This window comes from Curcuma longa, chromosome 13 (genome assembly GCF_044706935.1).
Source record: "Curcuma longa cultivar G26 ecotype Majalengka, Jawa Barat chromosome 13, ITB_CL_G26_1.1, whole genome shotgun sequence".
Lineage (NCBI taxonomy): Eukaryota > Viridiplantae > Streptophyta > Magnoliopsida > Zingiberales > Zingiberaceae > Curcuma > Curcuma longa.
In genome coordinates, this window is record NC_133873.1 from 2814009 (window position 1) to 2837317 (window position 23309).

Below are 23309 nucleotides of genomic sequence, written 5' to 3' on the forward strand. Positions count from 1 at the left end.
GATTAATTGTGACTAATTTAAACTTTTTGTCTTGTGTCAATTCCATGTTGAACTTTCTATCACCAAGTGTTATGGAGGTCATATTTAAATATTATAAATATTTTAATCTTAAAAATATTAAATCTATTAATTTTATTTATATTTTTTAAAAAAGCTCTTAATAAGCCCAACACTAAGTTTACGTTTGATTGGTTAATAATTCGAAGCCCAGCCCAAAACCAATTGCACGAATCTTGGAGCGCATTTCTCGTTTCTCCACAGCCGCAGGACCAGGAATTGGCCGAATTGGGAAGGTGAGAATTTTGTTCGAGGGGCGGCGAGCGGCGGAAGCAGCGGGGAGAAGATGTCGAAGACCTTGGTGCAGCCCGTCGGGCAGAAGCGCCTCACGAACGTGGCGGTCGTCCGCCTCAAGAAGCACGGAATAAGGTTCGAGATCGCCTGCTACAAGAACAAGGTCCTTTCGTGGCGATCAGGAGTGTAAGAATCCCCATGTCTCCTTTTTCCCTATGTCGGATAAAACTAACTTCTGCTCGTCCTTCTCCTTCGGCTTCTACACTGGAAAATGTAACTATAACTTCTCATATGTGGTTATCGTGTTTTCCGATTTGGTACGGGGTTTGTCCAATTGTTCTTGGAAAGGAAGAGAGGAGGTTTTCATTGGTAAGTAGGACAAAGAGATTGCTTTTGTGTATATCACAGATATATTAATGGAAATTTTGAAGCTTTAGGAAACTGACCTCACTTTTGAGCTAGATTATTAGTTTAATATAAAATTGCTATATTTATTTACTCAGACAATTCTGACTCTTGTGTTTGTTATTGTTTCCCTTGTGTTTCTTTTGGTCTTTCTAAAAGCTATTTTATTTGTTGGTGCATTATCACTTGTGTCATACTTTCTCTTCAATGATTATGCAGAGAGAAGGATTTGGATGAAGTGTTGCAGTCACAAACAGTTTATTCAAATGTCTCAAAAGGAATTCTTGCGAAATCAAAAGAACTGATTGCAGCATTTGGTACCGATGATCAGTCAAAAATATGTTTGGAGGTAATATGTGGAGTCTTTCTGTCTTGCTTGAGATGCTATATTTTAAATAATAAAACTGCAAAAAAAAAAACACTACAGATTAGTGTGCCTAGTATGATTTGGGAGCTATTTTTTTATGAGAAAAATATATTTCTCAAGCAATATATCATCAGTTTGCAAACAAAAAAGCCAACATTTTTATCATTTGTTAGTAGTGAATTGAAACTAGAGCAAGCAAATAATTTCTCAGATGATAACAATCTGAACAAAAGATGTCCCATGGAATACGAAAAATAAAGTATATGAAACCAGGGTAAGCATAGTGATATCTCAGATGGCAAGGGGCTGGAACAAATGTGATTCAATGGAATACATTAATATAAGCATCACCATCTATACATTGAGGATAATACAAAGGGTGAGAAACTAAACTCTGTAGAAAGCAGACCAATGCGTACTCCTAAAGATCAGCTTTGGGTATTACAGGGAATGTGAAAAGGGGTGGGGGCGGGGGGTAACTTCCTTATGGCCTGTAAGGATTAAATGAATGACTGGAAGCAGGCGCTGAGCAGACTTGCTTGAGAGACTACCTCAGCATATGAAGTTCATGGTTTGAAACTGCATGCACCTGTGAGCCCAAGCCTATCACTCTATCAGGCTACAGGGTCAATCAGTGGTTACAATATCCTTTATGGTTTCACTCCTTGTGCATTCTTTTGCCACATCACAAGCTTTTACCAAAATAGTTGGTCACTGAGTGAAAATTGGGGTCCATGGTCCACAAAGCCTGAAATCTGATCATTCTTCCTTCTTTGAGTTGAGGCATCATGGAGTTCGCAAATGGAAAGCCTTCTTACCCCCTTTAGGACAACTCATGCAAATGGTGAGGGAGGATAGAGTATCTTTTGTTGATATGGTAGGGGGGATAGAGTGTTTTTTGTTGATTTGGTGGATTAGTCTGTAGCTTTTGAACAACACCTACACACGGATTGGTCCTAGTTTGTTTAAGTTGTTTTAAGGATTAATTATATGTGCATAAAATTTGTAGAGATAGGTTTAATTTTAAGATTGAATCATAGTTCTTGTAAAAGGGGCCTAGTCTCCTCTCGTTACAGAATCTTCTGATCAATATAATTTAAATTAGAAATTTTTTATGTGCTCTGACAGTACCAATCCACAATTCTGATTTAACATGAAATATCATATTACTATGATTTTACCACTCCAATGTTTGATCACTTCTGTAAATTTTATTTCTTAATGTTGGTCATTTGGGAAGAATTTTTCTTTGTGCTTTGACCCATCTGTAATTCTGATTTAACATGATAAATACATCACTAACATTCTCTTATTCTCAACGATTGATGCAAATTTTATTTTTTAAATGTTGGTTCCTTATATGTTCTTCATGTTTAATAAAGGAAAAAAGTTTTGAGTTTCTGTAAATTTGGAAGATCTTAAAATGTGGATGACTGATAGATCTTGGAAAAAGGTGAGCTTCAAGTTGCTGGGAAGGAGAGAGAATCTCAATTATCTAGTCAGTTCCGGGATATTGCAACTATTGTGATGCAGAAAACGATCAACTCTGAAACTCATCGTCCCTATACAATTAACATGATTGAGCGACTTATGCATGAGATTCATTTTGCAGTGGATCCAAATCAAAACTCAAAAAAGCAGGTAGCTTGTTTATTTAAAACTTCAAATGTCATAGTTCATGTTTATCTAGTATTATTGCTGCATCCTTTTTTTTTTCTGCCAACACAAACATAATTTACTTTGCAAAAGAATTTTATCCTATCAAATTGTTGCCAATCAGACTTTTGTAAGATCTATTTATATCTACGTGTTGACGCTTTAAAACTGAATTGGTAGATGAACCTGACAGATCATTTCACGATTCATTTTTCCAGTTTAGTTATCTGTCGAAGCCTTTGTTGCCACCTCTCTATGTTCAACTCTCTCCTTGTCCAGTCCAAGTCAATCATTGGACTATCATAGCTTCTCACTTAAATTCTTACCTTCTCATATTTAATTTTTGATTGGGTTGATACGGTTCGAGGAAAATCCATTATCTATAGAAAGGGTGAAAAATTGGTCTCCAAGTTGCTTTTTCAGATAGAGTTTATATTAAAATAATCTCCTTGTACTTTATGTCTGATCATCTCTATTTGTCTCCAGATTTTTTTTCTTTGGCTTTTTCTCCTTTTTCTTCTTTCTCTAGATTCATTTGTATTTTGAGCTGAGGTTTTATTATTTATTTTACTCGGAGCATGAATTTATAGTTTTGCTTATAGGGCAGGCTTATCATAAATAATTCTAGTTGTAAATGGCTACGACAATCAAACTCCTCATTTCCTTAAGCAATATTGAGTGCACCCCTTTATGATTCTGGATCATAGTGTTATTTGGTCCAAAAAGTGTCATGTCTTCGATATCAATTTGAAGAATAACAATGACATCAATACATTTTTTTGTTTCCTTTGGTAGGCATTGGAAGTTATTAGGGAGCTTCAGAACCATTTCCCTATCAAAAGATCCCCTATGAGATTGCGTCTTGTTGTGCCAGAGAAAAGCTTTTCTACTCTCATGGAGAAACTCGGTGATTGGAATGCTAATATTACTTCAAAGGATGAGTCTGGAAATGAGCCATCTATTGTAAGTAATATGGTTAGAAACTACATCCGTATTAGCCTTTGTTATACATGTTTTACTGAGTCACTTACTTTTAACTCCTTTATTTGAAATTCACTGGACATTCTTGGTTACTGTTCCATTATCATTTTGGACCTTAATCCATGTCAAATTGAAATGTGAGTGCACCTAGGTGTTAGGGTAAAATAGCCAATTACTTAAATGCTATTAGGTTCATTTCTATCTTTGTATTTCGAACTTTAGGATCGAATACTAAGGGCTAACACTGTTCTTAATAGTGAGGTTTTATGCTCTCGCACAACTTATTTAACAGTTGCCATCCATTCACCCAATCAACAATCCAGTCATCTTGTCTTGCCCACGTGGCAATGATGCTACATAGGCATTGCCACGTCAGATACAAGCTTGACACATCACTCGAGTGCCACGTAGGTACTGCAATGTCATCTGGAGCATAAATTTAAGCTCCTCAATGCTAAGTGCAAAGTGCACCGACAAAGCGCCCATTGCGCGCGTGCGCACGTGGCGGGTGGTGGGTGGCGGGCTCACAGGTGTGAGCACCTGCTCGCCCCTGAGAAGAGAGCACATGATCTTTTTGTGTTAACTCCATTAACACAGCATCATTAATAAGGAAAGAAAATTCATCGAAAATTTTTGATGTGAGACTATTCCCTATCCTCTTCCTTATATAACATTAATTAACAATTAATGTTATTCTGGGCTTGTCTTTAAACAATTAATTTCTCATTCACCCTTAATCGGATTTGAGCAAATTAATAGTCTAAATCTATCTACGCGAAACGTAGATTTCAATTTTGAAGTCAATTACGACTTTGATCAATTGATGACATTCCGATTTTTCTACAAAATTGTATTGGTCCGTTAAGGCCTCAATATTCAACATTACTAAGGAATTTTGAGTCATGATCTGACGTAATAGTCTTGGGGAGGTCATGAAATTTGATGACGTCTCAACAATATATGAAGCATCCATGGTCTTCTTGTAAGGAATAAAATGCACCATTTTTGAAAAGCAATCCACCACCACAAAGATAGAATCAATACCTCGTTGTGTTTTTGACAACCCAACAATAAAGTCCATGCTAACAACCTCTTAAGGAGCATCAGGAAGAGGTAAGGGAGTATATGCACTCGAGTTTTGGCTTTGTACCTTGCAAGTTTGGCATATTTGGCACCTTTTCACAAATTTCGCAATATCTCAATTAACTGTAGGTCAAAAATATTTTTCCTTAACTAGCAGCTAAGTCTTATCTCATCCAAAATGTCCGCCAAGTCCTCCACCATGAAGTTCTCTAATGATATAATCTCTGAGAGGACATTTGAGAATTCATCACCACGCTCTCTTAAAAAGAAAGCTATCATGCAGCAAGAAATCATTGTGTACCCCCTCTTTGCGCTTTTGGTAAATGATCTAGAAATCAATATCATCTTTATATATATCTTGGATGACACCAACTCCCTCAACTAGCACAGTCATCGAACTAATTAATACAACTCTTCAGCTAAGTGCATTAGCAACTTTGTTAAGCCGCTGACTCTTGTGTTTCAACATGAAAGTATATTCTTGTAGGAACACGACCCAACCAACATGTCTTCTATTCAAGTGGACTTGTGAATTTATATGTTTGAAAGCTTCATGATCTAAATTAAGAATGAATTCCCTTTGAATGAGTTAGGCCGCCAATGTCGAAGTGCTTGAACAATTGCATAGAGTTCCATATCATAAGTAGAATATTTCTTCCTTGTCTCATTTAGTTTCTCACTAAAGACGGCTATTAGATGTCCTTCTTGGCTAAGTACTCCTCCGATTCCCACATGGGATGCATCATAGCCCACTTTGAAGACTTCCTCAAAATTAGGGAGTGCTAAGACAAGGGTACTAGTGTAACGACCGCCCTTTTTACCGCAAGGCGATCCGTTACTTATACTTGCTAAAACTACTATTAATTTAAATTTTCTTGCTATGTGATAGTTGAGTAAACACATGTTCTCAATAAGCAACTTAAAGTCTAAACATAATAGCAAACAATGGTCCAAGCAATCATTACAATCAAAGAGCATGGAGAAGGGAGTAGAAATTCTGTGCTAAACTCTACGATTAATTTTAACTTTCTTGCTATGTGATAGTTGAGTAAACACATGCTCCCAAATGGGTAATATAAAGTTTAACCATCCTAATAATAATGACCCCAATAAACCTATAGTTAAGTTCTACCACTTGTATTAAATGATTATAGACTATTAAATAGATATCTGCATGACAATTAAACATACTTTAGCAATTTCTAAACATGGATTTAGAAATCTAGCCAGGGTATCAACTTGACATTAAAACTAAATAATGCTAGTATCTGAATTTATCTTAAATAACCTGTTGGCATCAAAATGGTTCCGTAACTTCCAACTTTTTCTTTCACTACTACTTAGCATGCTATTGTAATTTACCAACTATCAAATAATGCATAGAACTACTATAGTTATTAACATTCGAAAGTGCGGAAAATAAACAACTCATAAAGACTAGTCTTTAGAATTCTTAATGATGCAAGTTCCCAAGGCTCTTTATTCTAAGTTCCACCACATCACACACTTCGCATCGTCTCTGCCGCCTCCGCTACTCGAATTTTCCTTTGCCCTTATCTGCAGTACAAGGAAAATAAAACTATAAGCATAAAGCTTAGCAAGTACCATCATACTCACAAAATGATACATATTTTAAAATCATGCTTTTGAAAAAATATGAAAGGCAATATCTTCATGCTTGTCATTTATTGCTACTAAAACATATAATGGATAGTTAAGTCACCAATTGAATCGATTTTTTTCTATTTGCTTCTGAAACAAAATCAGTCGACTGATGTGGTGAATCAGTTGAATCGATTCTTTTCTGTTTGCTTCTGAAATAGAGTCAGTCGACTGATGTCATAAATCAGTTGAATCAATTCTCTTCTATTTACTTCTAAAATAGAATCAGTCAACTGATGTGGTAAATCAGTCGAATCAATTCTCTTCTGTTTGTTTTTGAAACATAATCAGTCAACTGATGTGGTGAATCAATCGAATCGATTCTCTTTTATTTTTTCTGAAATAGAATTAGTCAATTGATGTTCTTTATCATTTCAATCAAAATCTGTTGGTGCCCCGGTTAGTTTTGATGTGATCAACCAAGTTAGGTTAGGTCCTGTGTGTTTCTGATTCCTCTGTTAAGTGTGCAGGAACTTAGATGCGGAGGAAGTCGAACGTAAGACGTAGCTGGCGAGAAGGGTTGCATGGGGAAGTAAGCCGATGGGCTCGGTGCAATCCGAGGGATGCAGAAGCTATGGAAGAATACGCCGGTGGAGCGAGAAGGACGTGTGCGACGTCCAAGGGACGAGAAGCCGAGAGGAAGCACGCTCGAGAGGCGAAAGGCGAAAGGCGAGAGTTGGGTTCGGGTGATCCAAACTCCGGTTGGCCAGAAATCACCCAGAAGATCTATCTACAAAAAGTCAACCAAGTTGACTTTGACCAAGTCAACATTTGACTTGGGCCAAGCTTGACTACGTTGGAGACTTTTAATGGTGCATGGCTTATTAACGTTGGAGACTTTTAATGGTGCATAGCTTATTAACGTTGGAGACTTTGACCAAGCTTTAACGTTAGAGATTTTTTAAACGTTGGAGGCTAGTTGGAGATTAACGTTGAAGACTCTTTAACGTTAGAGGCTAATTAGTTGGAGATTAACTTTGGAGATTAACGTTGGAGGCTTATCAAGTTGGAAGTTTGAAAGTCTTTTATCAAATCAACGTTTGAGATTTAAGGTTATCTCCGATCAACGATTAGGATCGCATCAACGGATCAACGGCCAAGAGAAAGTTCATCTACGATCAGCGATCCAGATCCATTCTTTTAAGTTATAAATAAGACTTAGAGTTGTAGAAGTAAAATCATCAATTTCTTTGTAATTTTCTCTCTAAGTCTCTATGCTTCAAAATTCTGTAAAAGACTTCTCCGCCAGAAGGAGATTTTCATAGCCGAGCTTCAACCGCCTTGGCTTACAACCACCTAGGTTGTAACCAAGTACATCTGTGTGTATTTGTCTTTTATCATTTATTTAGTTTAAATAATGTTTGTTTATTTAATTGATTGCTGCTAACTTCTATCCTTGTAAGGAAACGCAAGAGATTCATATTTTATTTTCAAGTTCAATTCACCCCCTTCTTGCTGGTCCACCTCGATCCAATAAATCCGACTGACATGGTTATCAATCAATTGATATGCAGTGTCCAAGCTGAAACGTAGTATTAGTCTATTGCTTATTACCTTCCAGTCGATTGATACCAATATCAGTCAATTGGATATCATTATCAATCGATTGATGAAAGTTTTTATTGAATTTGTCTAAATTACCTCCTGCGCATCTAATCCGTGATACAGTCGATTTTTTTCTCTTTTCAAGAATCTAGTTATCGACCTTTTTGGATTTCATTTGCCTCACATCCAAACTTCTAACCTGTAAGGACTTTCTTTCACTAAGAGTTCACTTCTCAACTTTCTTGAACTTCCCTTTGCCTCACATCTGACTTTCTTACTTGTAAGGACTTTCCTGCACACTTGATGCACAAGTGAGATTTTTCATACTTTGCTCTAAGCTTTATTGATGTTAACCATCAAAACTATAACTCATGGACACGATTGCATCAATAATTTTTCCCTTTTTGATGTTTGACAATACTAAAGTTTAGAGCACATTAATCTTCCCATTTGACAAATATCAAAATATTAGGATAGTATGATAATGGGAAGATAAAGCACATCGAGGGTCGCCTCTCCCTAAATCATGGCATACATAATAGACAAGAGGAAGAAATGCTCACATAGAACACATATGTCAAACAAGATAACAAAGATGAAACTCTCATCCATATATGATACACAAGTATACAAGACAACACAAACAAATGTCAGTCGCTCCAATGAGGGTAGAAAGCAATGGAGGAGGATGATCTGGCATCCATGACTGAAACATCTGGGTTAGAAAGACCATGAATCCATTAATGGAGTTAAGACGACCAATGAGCTCAAGGTATAGCTCCTTGACTTGAGTATCAAGTGACTCAATGGCGACCTCCAGATAATCATCTCGATTCATCTAGAACTCATCATCGTCAGAGACCTCTGGTGCCAGCAATGACGGTGCTCCCTTAGCCTCCTCACCGCCAAGTTTGTCGGCATGATCATCATGGTGCTCATCCCACTCCATGGTGTGAAGACCCTCCTTCATCCCATCTAGGGATAAGTTGCGTAGTCTAATCTAATCATAGTCAATCAGAGGTTTAATGTTGGCTCTATCCCTAATTACATCAATGCCCAATGATGCAAGCTATATATTAATGATATGAGAGAAAGACATGTGGATCTTTCTCTGAATGAGTTTTAATTGTATAATGCACAATGCAATGAAATATGTTAAGATTAACATCAACATCTAATCTATGATGAAATACGTATAAGAGGAATAGATGACTTAACCTCACTGAAGCTAAAGCATGAGTAAAAATAGATAGGATACATCCGGCATTGACCTTATAAAGGATATTATTGGGAGCCAAGAGACCCTGAGCAGAGAAAATTCTCTTATTTCAGTGGTCTAGCTCAATGAAAAATGTTATATTTGAGAGGTATTATAAGGCAATCGCCTTACGATTATACTATTTATTGGATAAAAAGTAATTCATTATATGAGTGCACATTCTCTATGTGTTTGATTGGATCTTAAACTTATTTACTGAATGTTTGCAATATGATTCATAACATTAGAGAATTTGTGATTGATCACAACTTGTGGGTATCTCTATATGTCCAATAATGAATGTATTGAAATTATCTCTAGTCGATGAATTGATAAATGTGGACGTCATCGATTTTGTTGAGACTACCATGTTTAAACTCCTTGGTTTGCCAAGCAGCTGTTCTCACTGGATGGAGACATTGGATATTGAGAGTTAAATGTGGATGCTAGTTAAAGGTAACTAGTTCATTAGAGTGACCTGCCTTGAGACTTCATATGATTTTATACATATGTCAATGAAGATCTTAGTGCAGCTTAAGTGTGAGTTTTCTTTGACTTGCGGTATTTAAGTCACCTTGCTTATAGAGGCTTATACTTTAACATCTTAAACAAACATCTCCGAGGAGATGTGGATCCAGGATAATTAGGTATAGTCAAAGTGCTTGAAGGTGTTTGAATAACTCACAGAGGATTCACTGCTTCTTGAAAAGGAGACGTATATCCTACGGCCTCTTGTTAGGATTGTTACTAAAAGTTTTTGGCTAAAGTATCACATGTTAAGAGTATGGTACTCTTAGACACATGAACAAGTAACTTGAATCCACAGCACAAGAATGCAAGCTTGGGCTAGGTGTGACGTAGTCAGCCTAGTGGGGACTGACACATAGATCATGTCTTAACATATTTTAAAACTATCTTTTATAAATCCTTGAAAACTTTTTGAAAATCTTTACAAATCTATTTCAAAATTAATTTTAATTATTATTTTAATTTAAATCAAACCCTAAGTCACATAGATAGGTTACTTTATGGTTAATAAAGAGCCCTAAATACATGTCAGATTAAAAGGGAGATTATAATTAAAAGAATAATAATTAATATTTCAAAAACATCTATTTTGAAAATCTTTTGAAAAAATATTTTTTAAAAAACTTTTCTTTGCAAAACTCTTTTGAAAATCATTGCAAAACTTGTTTGAAAAACTCTTTTGAAAACTTCTTTTTGAAAATTTTGTTGAAAAATTAGTTTACAAAATTATCAAGTTTTTAGTGAACCTCCAAAAGATCGTTATTTTTTTTATGATTAATCCTTTTTTTCCTATCTCCCATCCATCTATTTAGTTATTCACTAGAGCAATTATGATATTGAAGTCAATCCAAGGCAAGTGTTTGGATCTATTATGACATAATGATTAGGTGCCCAAGGGGCCTAGTTTCCTTGGAAAGTACTTTTTCAATTGACGCCGAATGGGATAGTGATTATCCTGTAAGTAATATTGAATCTGTTGGTTCGACTGTGAACGCTGAAAATAATCTTCTAAAATCTGTTTATTCAAAAGAATAACAAGAGATAGAAAAATAATGGTACTGCCGAAAATATTATTAAATCAAAACTTTTTCTCCCTAAACATCAACTCATAAGATGTTTATATAGACTCAAACCCTAAGAAAGATTCCTAATAAAAAAAATTTTCTTAACAAACTTGAAAAGAAAGATTCTTAATAAAAAAAAATTTTCTTAACAAACTCGAAAAGAAAGATTCCTAATAAAAAGGAAAAATTCTTAACAGACTTAAAATTCTAAAAATCCTAAACGGACTTCAAATATAAAATCCTAAAAAAAAATTCATAACAGACTCAATCTTAAAAATCCTAAATAGATTAAAAATCCTAAAATAGAAAATTTCAAAACTAATAGAAATTTTCAAAACTACTCTAAATATATAAAAAAACTCTAACTCTAAAAATTATTAAAAAATAATAATAAAATCTTCAAATCACCCTGCATCAGTCACCCCAAGTTAAAAAGAACTCGTCCTCGAGTTCATAAAAGTATCATCAGTATCCCCCAAACACGGACTCAAATGCTTCACATTAAAAACGTTGAAAGTCTTCAAGTGACTTGGAAGGCACAACTTGTATATATTGTCATTGATCTTCTGTAGTATCTCACACGGTCCAATCTTTAGATCTTCCTGCATTAGTCACCCCAGGTTGAAAGAACTCGTCCTCGAGTTTAGAGTAGTGTCAGGTGGTCACCCAGGAAGAAGATCATTTGATATCAATTTAGCAAAATCTTCTAATAGTTGCTAAACTTTAGGAATCTTCGTCAATCCGCTAACAAGCATGACATCGTGGATGCTGCTCTTGTCCATCTTCGCATTCTCCAAGCACTTCTTTTCCTTACAAATTGCATCTAACTGTGATGACACAAACTTGTTCTTTTTAATTTTAATGGAATCCGCAATGTCTCCAAACATGATTGTCCAAGGAGGCTCCAGTGGATCACAAAGAAACTCCCCCATGGTGATAACCTTGGTGCTATCATAAGAAAATGATCATTCTGGAGAAGCTTCACATTTGCTGAAATGATGTTCCTGTGAAGTTTATAGTTGTTCCTTATCCTTTTTAAGTTGATGATCGAAGGTTTGCTTGATAACTGCTTGCTTGATGCTCATCTTTCATTACCGCAATCTCCACATGTTTTTCCTCTGCCTTATCTTTGTTCACCTTTGGCACCAATTCAATGTTTCACTACAACAAATTTGACTTTCCACAGCACGTCATCAACAGCGCACAATTATAGTGTGCTGTTAATAATAATTTTTATGGCGCACCTAATCAAATGCGCTGCGGATAATATTTCATATTTTATAATTAACAGCGCACAAATAACAGTGCGCTGTGAATATTATTTTTTACAGCGTGCAAAAATTATACGCTGTAAAAAGCAGTTAAAAAAATATTATTAACAGCGCGTATAGATGTACGATGTTAAAAGGGTAAAAAAAATTGTTAAAAAGCTATTATTTTTCTGCACTGTTTCCTCGCGCTCGGCTAGGTCTCGTTTTCCCCCTTCGTGCGCACAACACCCATGCCGCCTCCTCGCTATACCGCCGCCCACCTCTTCTCCCTTTTCTTTTCTCCCTTTCTCTCCCATTTCTCTCCTCTTCTCCTCCTCCCTCGCTCTTCTCTCTTGGGTCACCCACACGGCTTTGCCTACTCCTATAACGCACTGCGCCGTCTCACGCCTAGAGTCAGCGTCGTCGTCGCTCACAGCCAATGTCGTTGCCTTCTGCCCCTCCGTCTCCGGCAACCCGCCTCGACCTCCGGCCTAGCACAAGACTCGACAGACGAGTCCTTGCATCCGACTACGAAGTAGAGCATCCAGCCATCGCCGACGCCACCTCGTTCGTTTTGAGTCTATCTAGGGTTTGTCTCTTTCGGCAGATCAATATCATAGCTGGTAACTATCTTTGATCTATTCTTTATTTTTCTCATCAGATCGAATCTTTTAATTTCATTTGATCGATGCTCCTGGAGCGGCACCTCCCTCCGATCATGCTCGAGGTTGGATATGCTCTGAGGAATTAGCCAACATGTCTAATTTCGCAGCTGACTGGGGTTGATCCCGTGGAGTACGCCACGCTGCTGAAGCAGAAGTTGGATATGTACTGCGCCGCCGTCTCCATATCGCGGGTACAAGTCAAGCCTTTCTTTTTCTTCTTTTTCCTGAAGAATATCAAATGTTGTTGTTGTTATTTTCTTTTTTCTTTTTTGTTTTTTTCTGATGCGGAATTGGATGCTTTAGAATGCTTATTTTTTAAATTTCTCTTATGTTAATTTTACTGGTGGACTGGTCTTCGTTCTGCTCTTCTTGTAATATTCGAGACTTGCTTCTTGTTGCCTATATCGCCCTCTAGATTTGTTGAAGGTTCCCTTTGTTCTCTCTTCTTGTTCCTTTGCAGGGTCAGCAACTAGTATCCACTACTCTGCTCGAGAATTTGAGTCCTATTATCATGTCATTTTTGTTTGTTTATTTTGGTTGCAATTAGTTAAAGGACTATTCATGACACCAACTATAAAGTTTTTTTCTTACATTATTGTTATATAGAATCACATTTCATGCGTACACAAGTTATATGAGTGCCCATCTTAGGCTTGGCCATCTCATTAACACCAACGATGAACCATTTATCACTCTCCCAATTGATAAGTGTGCCACTGAATTATTTGTTGATAGTTTGTTGCTGAATTTTAGGAGGAAAATGGTACTCTATGAATAAGCAGCTGAGAGAAGAAACAAAGAGTAACATTCCGTAAATTTGCATCTCTAAAGACTAGCTGCACCTGTAGTTCATCCAGGACCTTTGAAACGGATGATCAAGTTTACCTCCATCAGATATTCCTCTTAAACCAAGTTGTACAAGGATCTTTTTCTGTTTTTGAATTTGATGCAAGATCTTCATTAATCTCCTCTCGCCATTACTTGCAATAACTTGTTTTTTTTCCATCATCAAATTTGAGTCGTTTCCCCTCTCTTTGCAAGACGGCTAAGGTCCTGCTTAGACCTTCTGTTTCTCATAGTATTTATAATGTTGCAGCTCTCATGGTCCTGTATAATTTTACAGAAAAAACTATATAATTTTACATGGTCCTGTATTGATTTTTTTATGATGCCTCATTAGTTAATTACAGAAAGTTCCTTACCCTAAACAATGGTTTCAAAACAATGGAGGATGATCAACTCAAGTTTTTCTTCATGCATGCACATTCTTCTGTTCATGTGTCTGGTTGAAAACAGAAGTCCATACATGAAGGATGCTTGATGTATAAGAACCAATTACGAGCAATTGAAACCTTCTCCCTTTATGATGTCTTAAACCACATGAAGGATGCTTGATGTATAAGAAGACATACTAGTTAATTTCTGACCCATAGATCTATAAGAAATTGATGGTGGAAATGTTTGTATGTCAGATGGTGTAAAATGGAAAATTAGCTTGTTACAGCATGGAAAAGTCAATAAGTTGATGTTTGTTTTTCTTCATCTTAATGGTTATTGCTTTGTTTCTTTCAGCTGTCATGTCATTGGCATATACAGAAAATTAACTTATTGCTGGTTATGCATTTCTTATCTGTTTTAGATTTTCTTCTTTCCACACTTTGATTGTTTGCCGGCTTGCTTTTGGTTTTGAGTTAATCCTGTGCAGCTGAATGCACATAGACTTGTATATGGTTCTACCTTATTTCTTTTGTATTAGACTTTTATTTTTCTCCTCTAGTTGTTCCTTTCAATATGTAAGAAATTGTTCTACCTTATTTCTTTTGTATTAGACTAATAATAACTAATTTTTTTGTAAAATTAGGTTGCTAGTAGTGGCATTGGTAGCGGTATTGAAAATTATATTAGTGGCGATAGCAATGTTGCAGCTCAGATAACTATTTTAATACAATATTATACTTTCGTTTATTATTTATAGCATGCTCTATTATAAAATTTATTTAATCATTAATTACTTTTTATTGTTATATAGTCAAAACTAAAGAAGGTGAGTGTTGGAGATATCAGTGTTAATACTAAATGTAAGTTGCTTCATTGGTCTGTTGATGGAGTTGTTGCAGAAGGTCGAATTGCATCCATGGATCCAAAAGCAAAAGTACATCACGTTCCTCTTGGTGGATCTTATTAGAAAGTTTAGATTGATAGAGTCTTTGTGGAGAAGGTGGAGCTAATTCGACCAAACGAAGAGATATTTTTTCTTGAGGATGCAATAGGAAGCACAGTCGCTTGGGCATCAATGTTTATAGTTTTGTCTGACTGATATAGATTTGATCATATACTGTTTGTAGTAAAGATGAATTTTTGTTTGGATTGTTTTATCTAACTAAATGTAGATGATTATCTCTGATATATATGCACATTGTTTGAGCTCTAATTTGTATGTGGTATTTATGTATTGGATTATAAATATTATAGCTTTGAGCAGGTTATATTATTTGTATTTGTGTATATTATATAGGTATATTATATCTTAAAAATATTATAACTTTGAGCAGGTTATATTATTTGTATTTGTGTATATAGGTATATTATATCTTAAAAATATAATTATCCGCAGCGCGTGGGGCGTGCGCTGTGGAAAATTACATCCGCAGCGCGCGCTCGCGTGCTGCGGATGCAACTTTCTACAGCATGCGCCCGCGTGCTGCGGATGGAACTTTCCGCAGCGCGCGCCCGCGTGCTGTGGATGCAACTTTTCGCAGCACACGCCCTGCGCGCTGCGGATGAATTATAACTTTCAACAGCTTGGAGTTATGCAGCATGCAATGTGCACTGGTGATAGCTTAATTGCACGTTGTGGAAAGTCAAATTTATTGTAGTGTTTGGGTCATATAGATTGTGATAGGGGTCAAAGACATTAAAGTCATCCCTCTCCAGAGATAGCTTTCCAGAAGGGAGAGCTATAAGATCGAACTTGAATTTTTCATCGATATCATCCATATCAAAATCTTGACGCTCATCCATATCATCATCTTTAGTTTATTTTGCTTCTTCCTCAATTAGAAGATCCACACCACGTACGCGTCGTCGCGAGGAGCATTGAAGAGCTTAAATTTATGCTCCAGATTACGTGATAGTGCCTACGTGGCATTTGGGTGACGTGTCAGGTTCACATATGATGTAACAGCGCCTATGTGGCAGGGAGAGATGACTGCACTGCTAACTAGGTGAACGGATGACAACCGTTAGATCAAAGAGATGTGATGAATCACCTATCACGATCTAGAGCATTGGATCGCGAAGAGTCGCAATCTAACTATGTGATGAGACTTGATTAAAAGCGTCAGATCGACTGGATCATTAGATCCAGATCTGATGGTTGATGATAAAACGAGATCTGAAGGGTTATAACTCTCCAGATCTGATGGATGAGATTAAAGAGCGATCTGAAGGGTTACAACTCTCCAGATCAAACGACCTAGATAAATCCTACCCAAAAGTCACAGCCACTCACCAAAGGGCATTCTACCTCTTCACTTTGTATAAATAGAAGGAGATGAGATCTTCTTCCTTAATTGATCAGGTGGCAAAGAAGGAAAGATTTGAGGCTAGGTTTTGGCTTCATCTCCTTTAAAAGGTGAGGATGCCGACGGTGGTGGGAAGAAAGCAAACCCTAGCTTTCTACCTTCTTCCTCTTCCTCTGATTCGGCTGCTCCTCTGTCCGATCACGCCCCTTCCCTTGCCGTCACCTCCCTGCCTTTGTTGGTGTTCGATTTCAAGGAAGAAGAAGACCCTATACCGATCTTTCTTCCTGCTTTCGGTCGTCGAAAACCTCCTTGCTGTCGAAGTCTTGGGTAGTGTTTGGTTGAGCTTGCTGTCGTCGACCCCTTTGCTGAGCTTGCTGCCACCCCCTTTGCTGAGCTTGCTGCCGACCCCTTTGCTGAGCTTGCTGCCGGCCCCTTTTGCTAAGCTTGCTGCCAGCTCCTTTTGCTGAGCTTGCTGTCGTCGGCTATCTTTTGGAGCTTGCTACCACCGGCCCTCTGCTATAGCTTACTGCCGGAAGATTGTGCTTTGTTGCCTTTGAAGATTACCGAAAATCATATTACTAGTGATCGTTAGAATACCCCGAAAATGAAAGCAACGTGTGTTGTTGCACGTTTTCGATATTAGGGTATTCTCCTGTATCGACCGTTGTTGATTCACGGCTAGTACCGCGACCAGCAACACCACTCGTGCTTGAGAAGCCATCCAGACAAAACTTAGCGTGGATCACCGATAGAGGCAGACTTCGAGAAAGCTGCACAGTTCATGCCATTTCCGTTGAGCGTCATACGGCAGGTATACTTAGAATAATTTGTTATTCTAAATTTTAATTTCCAACTATTGCACAAAGTCTGTTGTATCTTGCATGCGTGGTTGCGAGTATTGTAATAATATAGATTATTATTTGTTTTTTCTTCCGCTGGTACGTTTTTGAAACGAATAAACACACACAACGCACTGGGCTGATCCCAACAGTTAATACACAGTGATCTATATGACTTAAAATTTATACAAACTAAAGGAGGTAAAAAGTATTTTATTATTTTTATCAATGACTGCACGAGGTTCTGTTATGTCTTCCTTTTAAGAAGTAAAGACGAAGCCTTAGAGACTTTCAGAACTATAAAATAGAAGTTGAGAATCAACTTGATAAACGAATTAAAATAATTCATAGCGATAGAGGTGGAGAATATGGTGCACCATTTGATGATGTTTGTTCAGAATCTGACATTATCCATCAGACAACGACGCCTTACTCACCTTAATCGAATGGTGTTGCCGAACATAAAAATCAAACACTAAAGGATATGATGAATGCTTTGTTGATAAATTCAGAAGTATCCCAAAACTTGTGGGGGGAAGCTATATTATTAGCAAATCACATTCTCAATAAAATCCCTCACAAGAAAAATGATAAAACGTCATAAGAACTATGGAAAGACCAGGAGTCATCGTACAAATACTTGAAAGTGTGGGGGTACTTGGCAAACGTTGAGGTACCCAAGACAAAGCAAGTAAAGATCGAACCTAAAACGTTCAATACGATATTTGTTGAATATGCTCATAATAGTAGTGCATATCGTTTCATAGTTCACAAGTCAGACATTCCTGATATTCATGTAGGAACAACCATAGAATCTCGGAATGCGATATTCTTTGAAAACGTATTCCCAAATAAGAAGGGAAAGGTTCAAAGTGATAGCACTGGAAGTTCTAACGTAAATGACGTTTTTGAACTTAGTTGTCACAAAAGGACTATTGATGATCAAATCGAAGAGCTACGTCGTAGCAAACGGGCTAGAGTTGAGAAATCGTTCGGGTCAGATTTCATGACTTTTATGTTAGAAATGGATCCAAGAACATTAAGTGAAGCTCTCTCTAATCTCGATGCTCCATTGTGAAAAGAAGCTGTCAATAGTGAAGTCAAGTTCTACACGAATGACATCATAACGAAGCTATACAACCTCCTCAACCAAGCACTTGTACCTGCTACAAACGAAGCACTGTTCAATGGGCTAGGATTCATTGCTCGAACTTGTTAGTATCAGCCCTTAGTGTCAATTCAAATTGAGTGAGACTCGAGTTGGACTCAAGTCAAATTAAATCCATTAAGAGGGTTGCATGATCATCATGCATAAGATTAATAGGGTATTAATTCCCTCATCATTAAGAGGGTTGCATGAGCATCATTAAGAGGGTTGCATGATCATCATGCATGTGATTATTATAATGTATTAATTCCATGGAATCCCAAGAGTCAAAAACCTTTCATATTCCATGGTTGGATATAAAAAGGGATGAGAGGCTCTTGAGAGAAGGACTATTGGTCTTCTTCCTCTTCTCTTCTACCTTGGTCGAACCTAGTATTGTGGCTAGCACCACGATCTGGTTCCTCTCCATCTCAGTATTCGTGTGGATACCGTGGAGGCGCGAACACACTGATCGTGTTGAGATCCATCAACCTTTGAAGGCAAGAGTTGCTGTCGGGATTGCAAAGGGCTCGTATCAAAGGTAACCTCGATTCCAGTAGATAGAATCGATAAAATGAATATGGTTTCGCATGGATCTTCTGGAGGGATCCTTTTTCCACTACGTTTATGCGGCTAAAATTATTTTTAGACGCATGCAGATCCCAACAGAACTGTCTCATCACCGCCTGCAATTTATACGGGCCTTACTACTTCAAGAAAGAGGTACCCGTAGCCCCGGCTACACCAGCTCCTTTCTTTTCGTAAAAATTAATTGAAGAACAGCAATATTACATAACCTGGTGCAAGGGAGAAATTGATAGACTGCAAAAAGAAGTGGCGTACTACAAGGCCCAGTATGAAAAGCTCTTACTGGAAAAAGAATTGGAAAAAGATTTCAATTCACTTGATGAAAAAGGGAAAGAGCTTGAAGAGCCAGAGGAGGAAGAAGAAGCTGCTAACGTCCTCTATGAAGAAGTAACAAGCAAAATAACAACAGCATAGGAATTAGAGGACCAAAGCTAGTTAAGAACATGCTGTATAACATGGTGGTTGAGATGGAAATTCCCGAGCTCCCTAGATTTAAGTTGAAAGTCATTCTAGACACTGGGGCAACAACATGCTGCATGGACCAAAAATCGGTACCTAAAGAAGCCTTAAAGGAAAATGCCTTTGTTGTACAATTCAATGGAATTAACTCCCAACAGGCCGCCAGATTAAAGCTGAAGCAAGGGAGGATGTTTATAGGGGATAACATCTTCAAAATCCCCTACACCTATAGCTTTCCTATGGTGCTAGGTGACAACATCCAGATGATAATAGGCTGCAACTTTATTCGGGCCATGCACGGAGACGTAAGGATAGAAGGCAACATGGTAACATTTTACAAGAACTTAACAGTAAATCATGAATAACCATACTTGGGAATTAGTGGACCTTCCTTCTTGTAATAAACCATTAGATTATAGGTGGATACTAAAATGCAAGTATAAAGCTGATGGATCGATTGACAAGTATAAGGCTAGACTTGTAGCCAAACGGTTCAAGCAAAAGGAAAGTCTTGACTACTTTGATACCTACTCATCAGTGACAAGGATTACGTCCATACGAATGCTGATAGCCATCATAGCATTGTATGACCTTGAAATACATCAAATGGATGTTAAGACTGCGTTCTTAAATCTTGAGTTGGAAGAAGAAATTTATATGGAGCAACCCGAGGGGTTCGTAACTCCAGGAAAAGAGGAAAAAGTGTGTTGACTTGTTAAGTCGTTGTACGGACTTAAGCAAGCGCCCAAACAATGGCATGAAAATTTTGATAAAATAATACTGTCAAACAAATTCAAAATAAATGAATGTGACAAATATATTTATGTTAAAAATACACTTGAAGGTTATATAATCATCTGTCTATACGTAGACGACATGCTTATAATGTGCAGTAATCATGAAATAATCACGAGTACGAAAGAAATATTGACCATAAATTTTGATATGAAAGATATAGATTGAGAAGATGTTATATTAGAAATTAAAATTCTCAAGACATCTGATGGGATAGTTCTGACACAATCTCATTATGTAGAGTCAGTATTGAAAAAGTTCAATGCGGACAATCTCTCTACAGTAAAAATACCTATGGATCTAAGTCAACACTTAGCAAAAAATCATGGTGAGCTCATATCACAATTGGAATATTCTCGGATAATAGGCAGCTTAATGTATCTCACAAACTGCACACATCCGAATATTGTCTATGCGGTCAACAAGCTAAGTCATTTTACGAGTAATCCAAACGACATCCATTGGAAAGCATTGATTCGAGTTCTTAGATATTTAAAATATACTATGAACTACGGATTACACTACGAAAGATATCCCGCTGTCTTAGAGGGATATTATGATGCTAATTGGATATCAGATAAAAAAATTTCAAATCCACTAGTAGATATGTATTCACGATCGATGTGGGAGTGGTATCTTGAAAATCTACTAAGCAGACGTGCATTGCTCGATCAACTATGGAATTCGAGTTTATAGCACTAGACAAAGCAGTTGAAGAAGCTGAATGATTACAAAATTTCTTAGAAGATATTCTGAGCTGGACAAAATCTATGCTCGCCGTACTTATGCATTGTGATAGTTAATCGGCGATTAGAAGGACACAGAGTAATATGTATAATGGTAAATCATGACATATACATCATAGACATAATACCATTAGGCAGTTGATCTCGAATGGAGTGATTGCAATCGACTATGTCAAGTCTAAAGATAATTTGGCAGATCCTCTTACGAAGGGGCTAAGTCAAGATCAAGTATATTATTCATCGAGGGGAATGAGATTAAAATCTACAACTAAAAATGACTGTAGCGGTAACCCAATCTTGTTGACTAAAGATCCCAAGATCTTGGTTCAATGGGACAACGAAGTTACAGAAGTTGTGTTACAGCACACGAGATATATTATCTCTATCCCAATCCTAGGATGAGCATGTGTTGTCCTACCACATGTAGTGAGGTTAAGCTTTTTTTTCCTCATAGATGGTCGTGGGGCCGACCGTGTGGGTCGCTAGGGTGGCAGATTCCACCTTTTGAGCAGACTTGCAGAAAAAAAACTTATTCTTTTAATGACTTCTATACCTTTATAAGGTAGAGTATGGTAGGATACTCTTGATAGAAATGTCACTTATGTGAGTGTGAAGACAGGTCTCGCTTCAATGAAATACTCATGAATCCAAGATGGTGTCCATGGTCAAAACGAAATCAACCATGAGAACCAAAAGTAGGTGAGATAAGTCTCTGTGTAGGTGTTATTTTCTTAGTATACACAAACAGCTGAGCAGTTCAAGATATTACGTTCATTGCGCAGCCTAGTATGCTCGATAGCATTCCACTACGGAAGGTTCAAAGCCATAAGCTACCTCTCCTGATGCATTGACTTATCGATTGGACTCTTATAAAGTATCAGCATGCATACACGCATTAATTTCCATTCATGTGGGGGATTATGGGATATTAGGCCTTAAAGGACCAATATGATTTTGTAAAAAATTAGGATGCCATCAATCAATGAAAGTCAAAATTGACTTCAAAATTAAAATCTACGTTTTGCGTAGATACATCTAGACTATTAATTTGCTCAAAATCGATTAAAGGTGAATAAGAAATTAATTATTCAAGGTTAGCCCAGAATAACATTAATTATTAATTAATGCAATAGAAGGAAGTGCATGGGAATAGTCCCACATCGGTAAAATTTGATGAGCTTCTATTCCTTTTTAATATTGTTGTGTTAATCGAGTTAACACAAAAGTCCATGTGCTCTCTTCTTACGGGCGACCAGGTGCTCGCACTTGCGAGCCCGCCACTCGTCACGCGCGCGTGTGTGCATGTAATGGGCATTTTGTTGGCGTACTTTGCACTTCACATGTACGCGTCATCGCGAGGAGCTGCCTACGTGGCACTCGGGTGACGTGGTAGTGCCTATGTGGCAGGGAGAAATGACTAAACTGCTGATTGGACGAACGGATGGCAACCATTGGATCAAAGGGGTGTGATGGATCGCATGTGATGCGATCTAGAGCGTTGGATCACAAAGAGTCACAATCTGACCGTTGGTGATGAGACTTAATCTGAAGCGTTAGATCAAATAGATCGTTGGATCTAAATCTGACGGTTGATGATAAAGGGGGATCTGAAGGGTTACAACCCTCCAAATCTGACGAATGAGATTAAAAGACGATCTGAAGGGTTATAACTCTCCAGATCGAACGGTCTAGATAAATCTTGTCCAAAAGTCACAGCCACTCACCAAAGAGCATTCTACCTCTTCACTTTGTATAAATAGATCCTTGCAGATGTTGAAAAATTCATTGAATCATGGATTTGTTGATTCAACTCATTCGTTGAAGCATACATCTCATCTTGTAGCTTTAGAGTCCAAAAAGCCTACGAAAAAGTTCATTGGTCTTGAAATTTGAAGTGCTACTATTTCGAGACGTTGTCGTTGTATCTTGAGAAACAAATTACTGCTATCTGTAAGCATCTGTAGCGAAGCAATATGGTTTTACGAAGATAGTATTGAACACTAGCCTCAACGATCTGATATCAGTTTGCATCCTCTCCGTCATCCACCGACTAACAAATAAGGCCTTCATAGCAGCTTGTTTGGTTACTGTATTGAACCCTCTAATGTTCCAACATCCTATCCTAACCATTTGGAAGTTTTTGACCCTCCATAAGCCTCTTACTCCTTTTCATCCTTCCCACACTAGAAATATCTTCTGAATATCATACAAACCCAAGTACAAAGCTCGAAGATTAAAATGTTGAACCTTGAACTTTCAATCATTGACTTGAATAATACTGTTTTAATATTATATTGATATTTTGATACATGGTATTAGTAATAGATTGGAGTTGAATAAAAAAAGAGATAAAAGAGATATTGCCAAATATTATTTTAAATCTTATACTATGTCACAAGAAACGGTTGAAATATATCATTTCAATAAATTATTAAAATTTGATATTATTAAAACAG

At 37.2% G+C, this 23309-nt stretch overlaps 1 protein-coding gene across 1 annotated transcript; it reads left to right on the forward strand.

Annotated features, from left to right (window-relative positions):
- The first annotated feature begins 256 nt into the window (after nt 1–256).
- On the forward strand, nt 257–3782 carry LOC141844280 (uncharacterized). The gene is made up of 4 exons (XM_074732320.1): nt 257–477; nt 916–1045; nt 2504–2704; nt 3515–3782. Exons 1-4 carry the CDS (start codon nt 344–346, stop codon nt 3767–3769), a joined length of 720 nt encoding a protein of 239 aa, XP_074588421.1. The 5' UTR covers nt 257–343; the 3' UTR covers nt 3770–3782.
- Nucleotides 3783–23309: the final 19527 nt, after the last annotated feature.

Excerpts from the sequence above, each read along its gene's own strand:
- LOC141844280 (XM_074732320.1), top strand. The coding sequence starts at position 344 with ATGTCGAAGACCTTGGTGCAGCCCGTCGGGCAGAAGCGCCTCACGAAC. Across the intron at positions 478-915 it reads CTTTCGTGGCGATCAGGAGT|AGAGAAGGATTTGGATGAAG; the intron begins GTAAGAATCCCC and ends ATGATTATGCAG. Across the intron at positions 2,705-3,514 it reads ATCAAAACTCAAAAAAGCAG|GCATTGGAAGTTATTAGGGA; the intron begins GTAGCTTGTTTA and ends TTCCTTTGGTAG.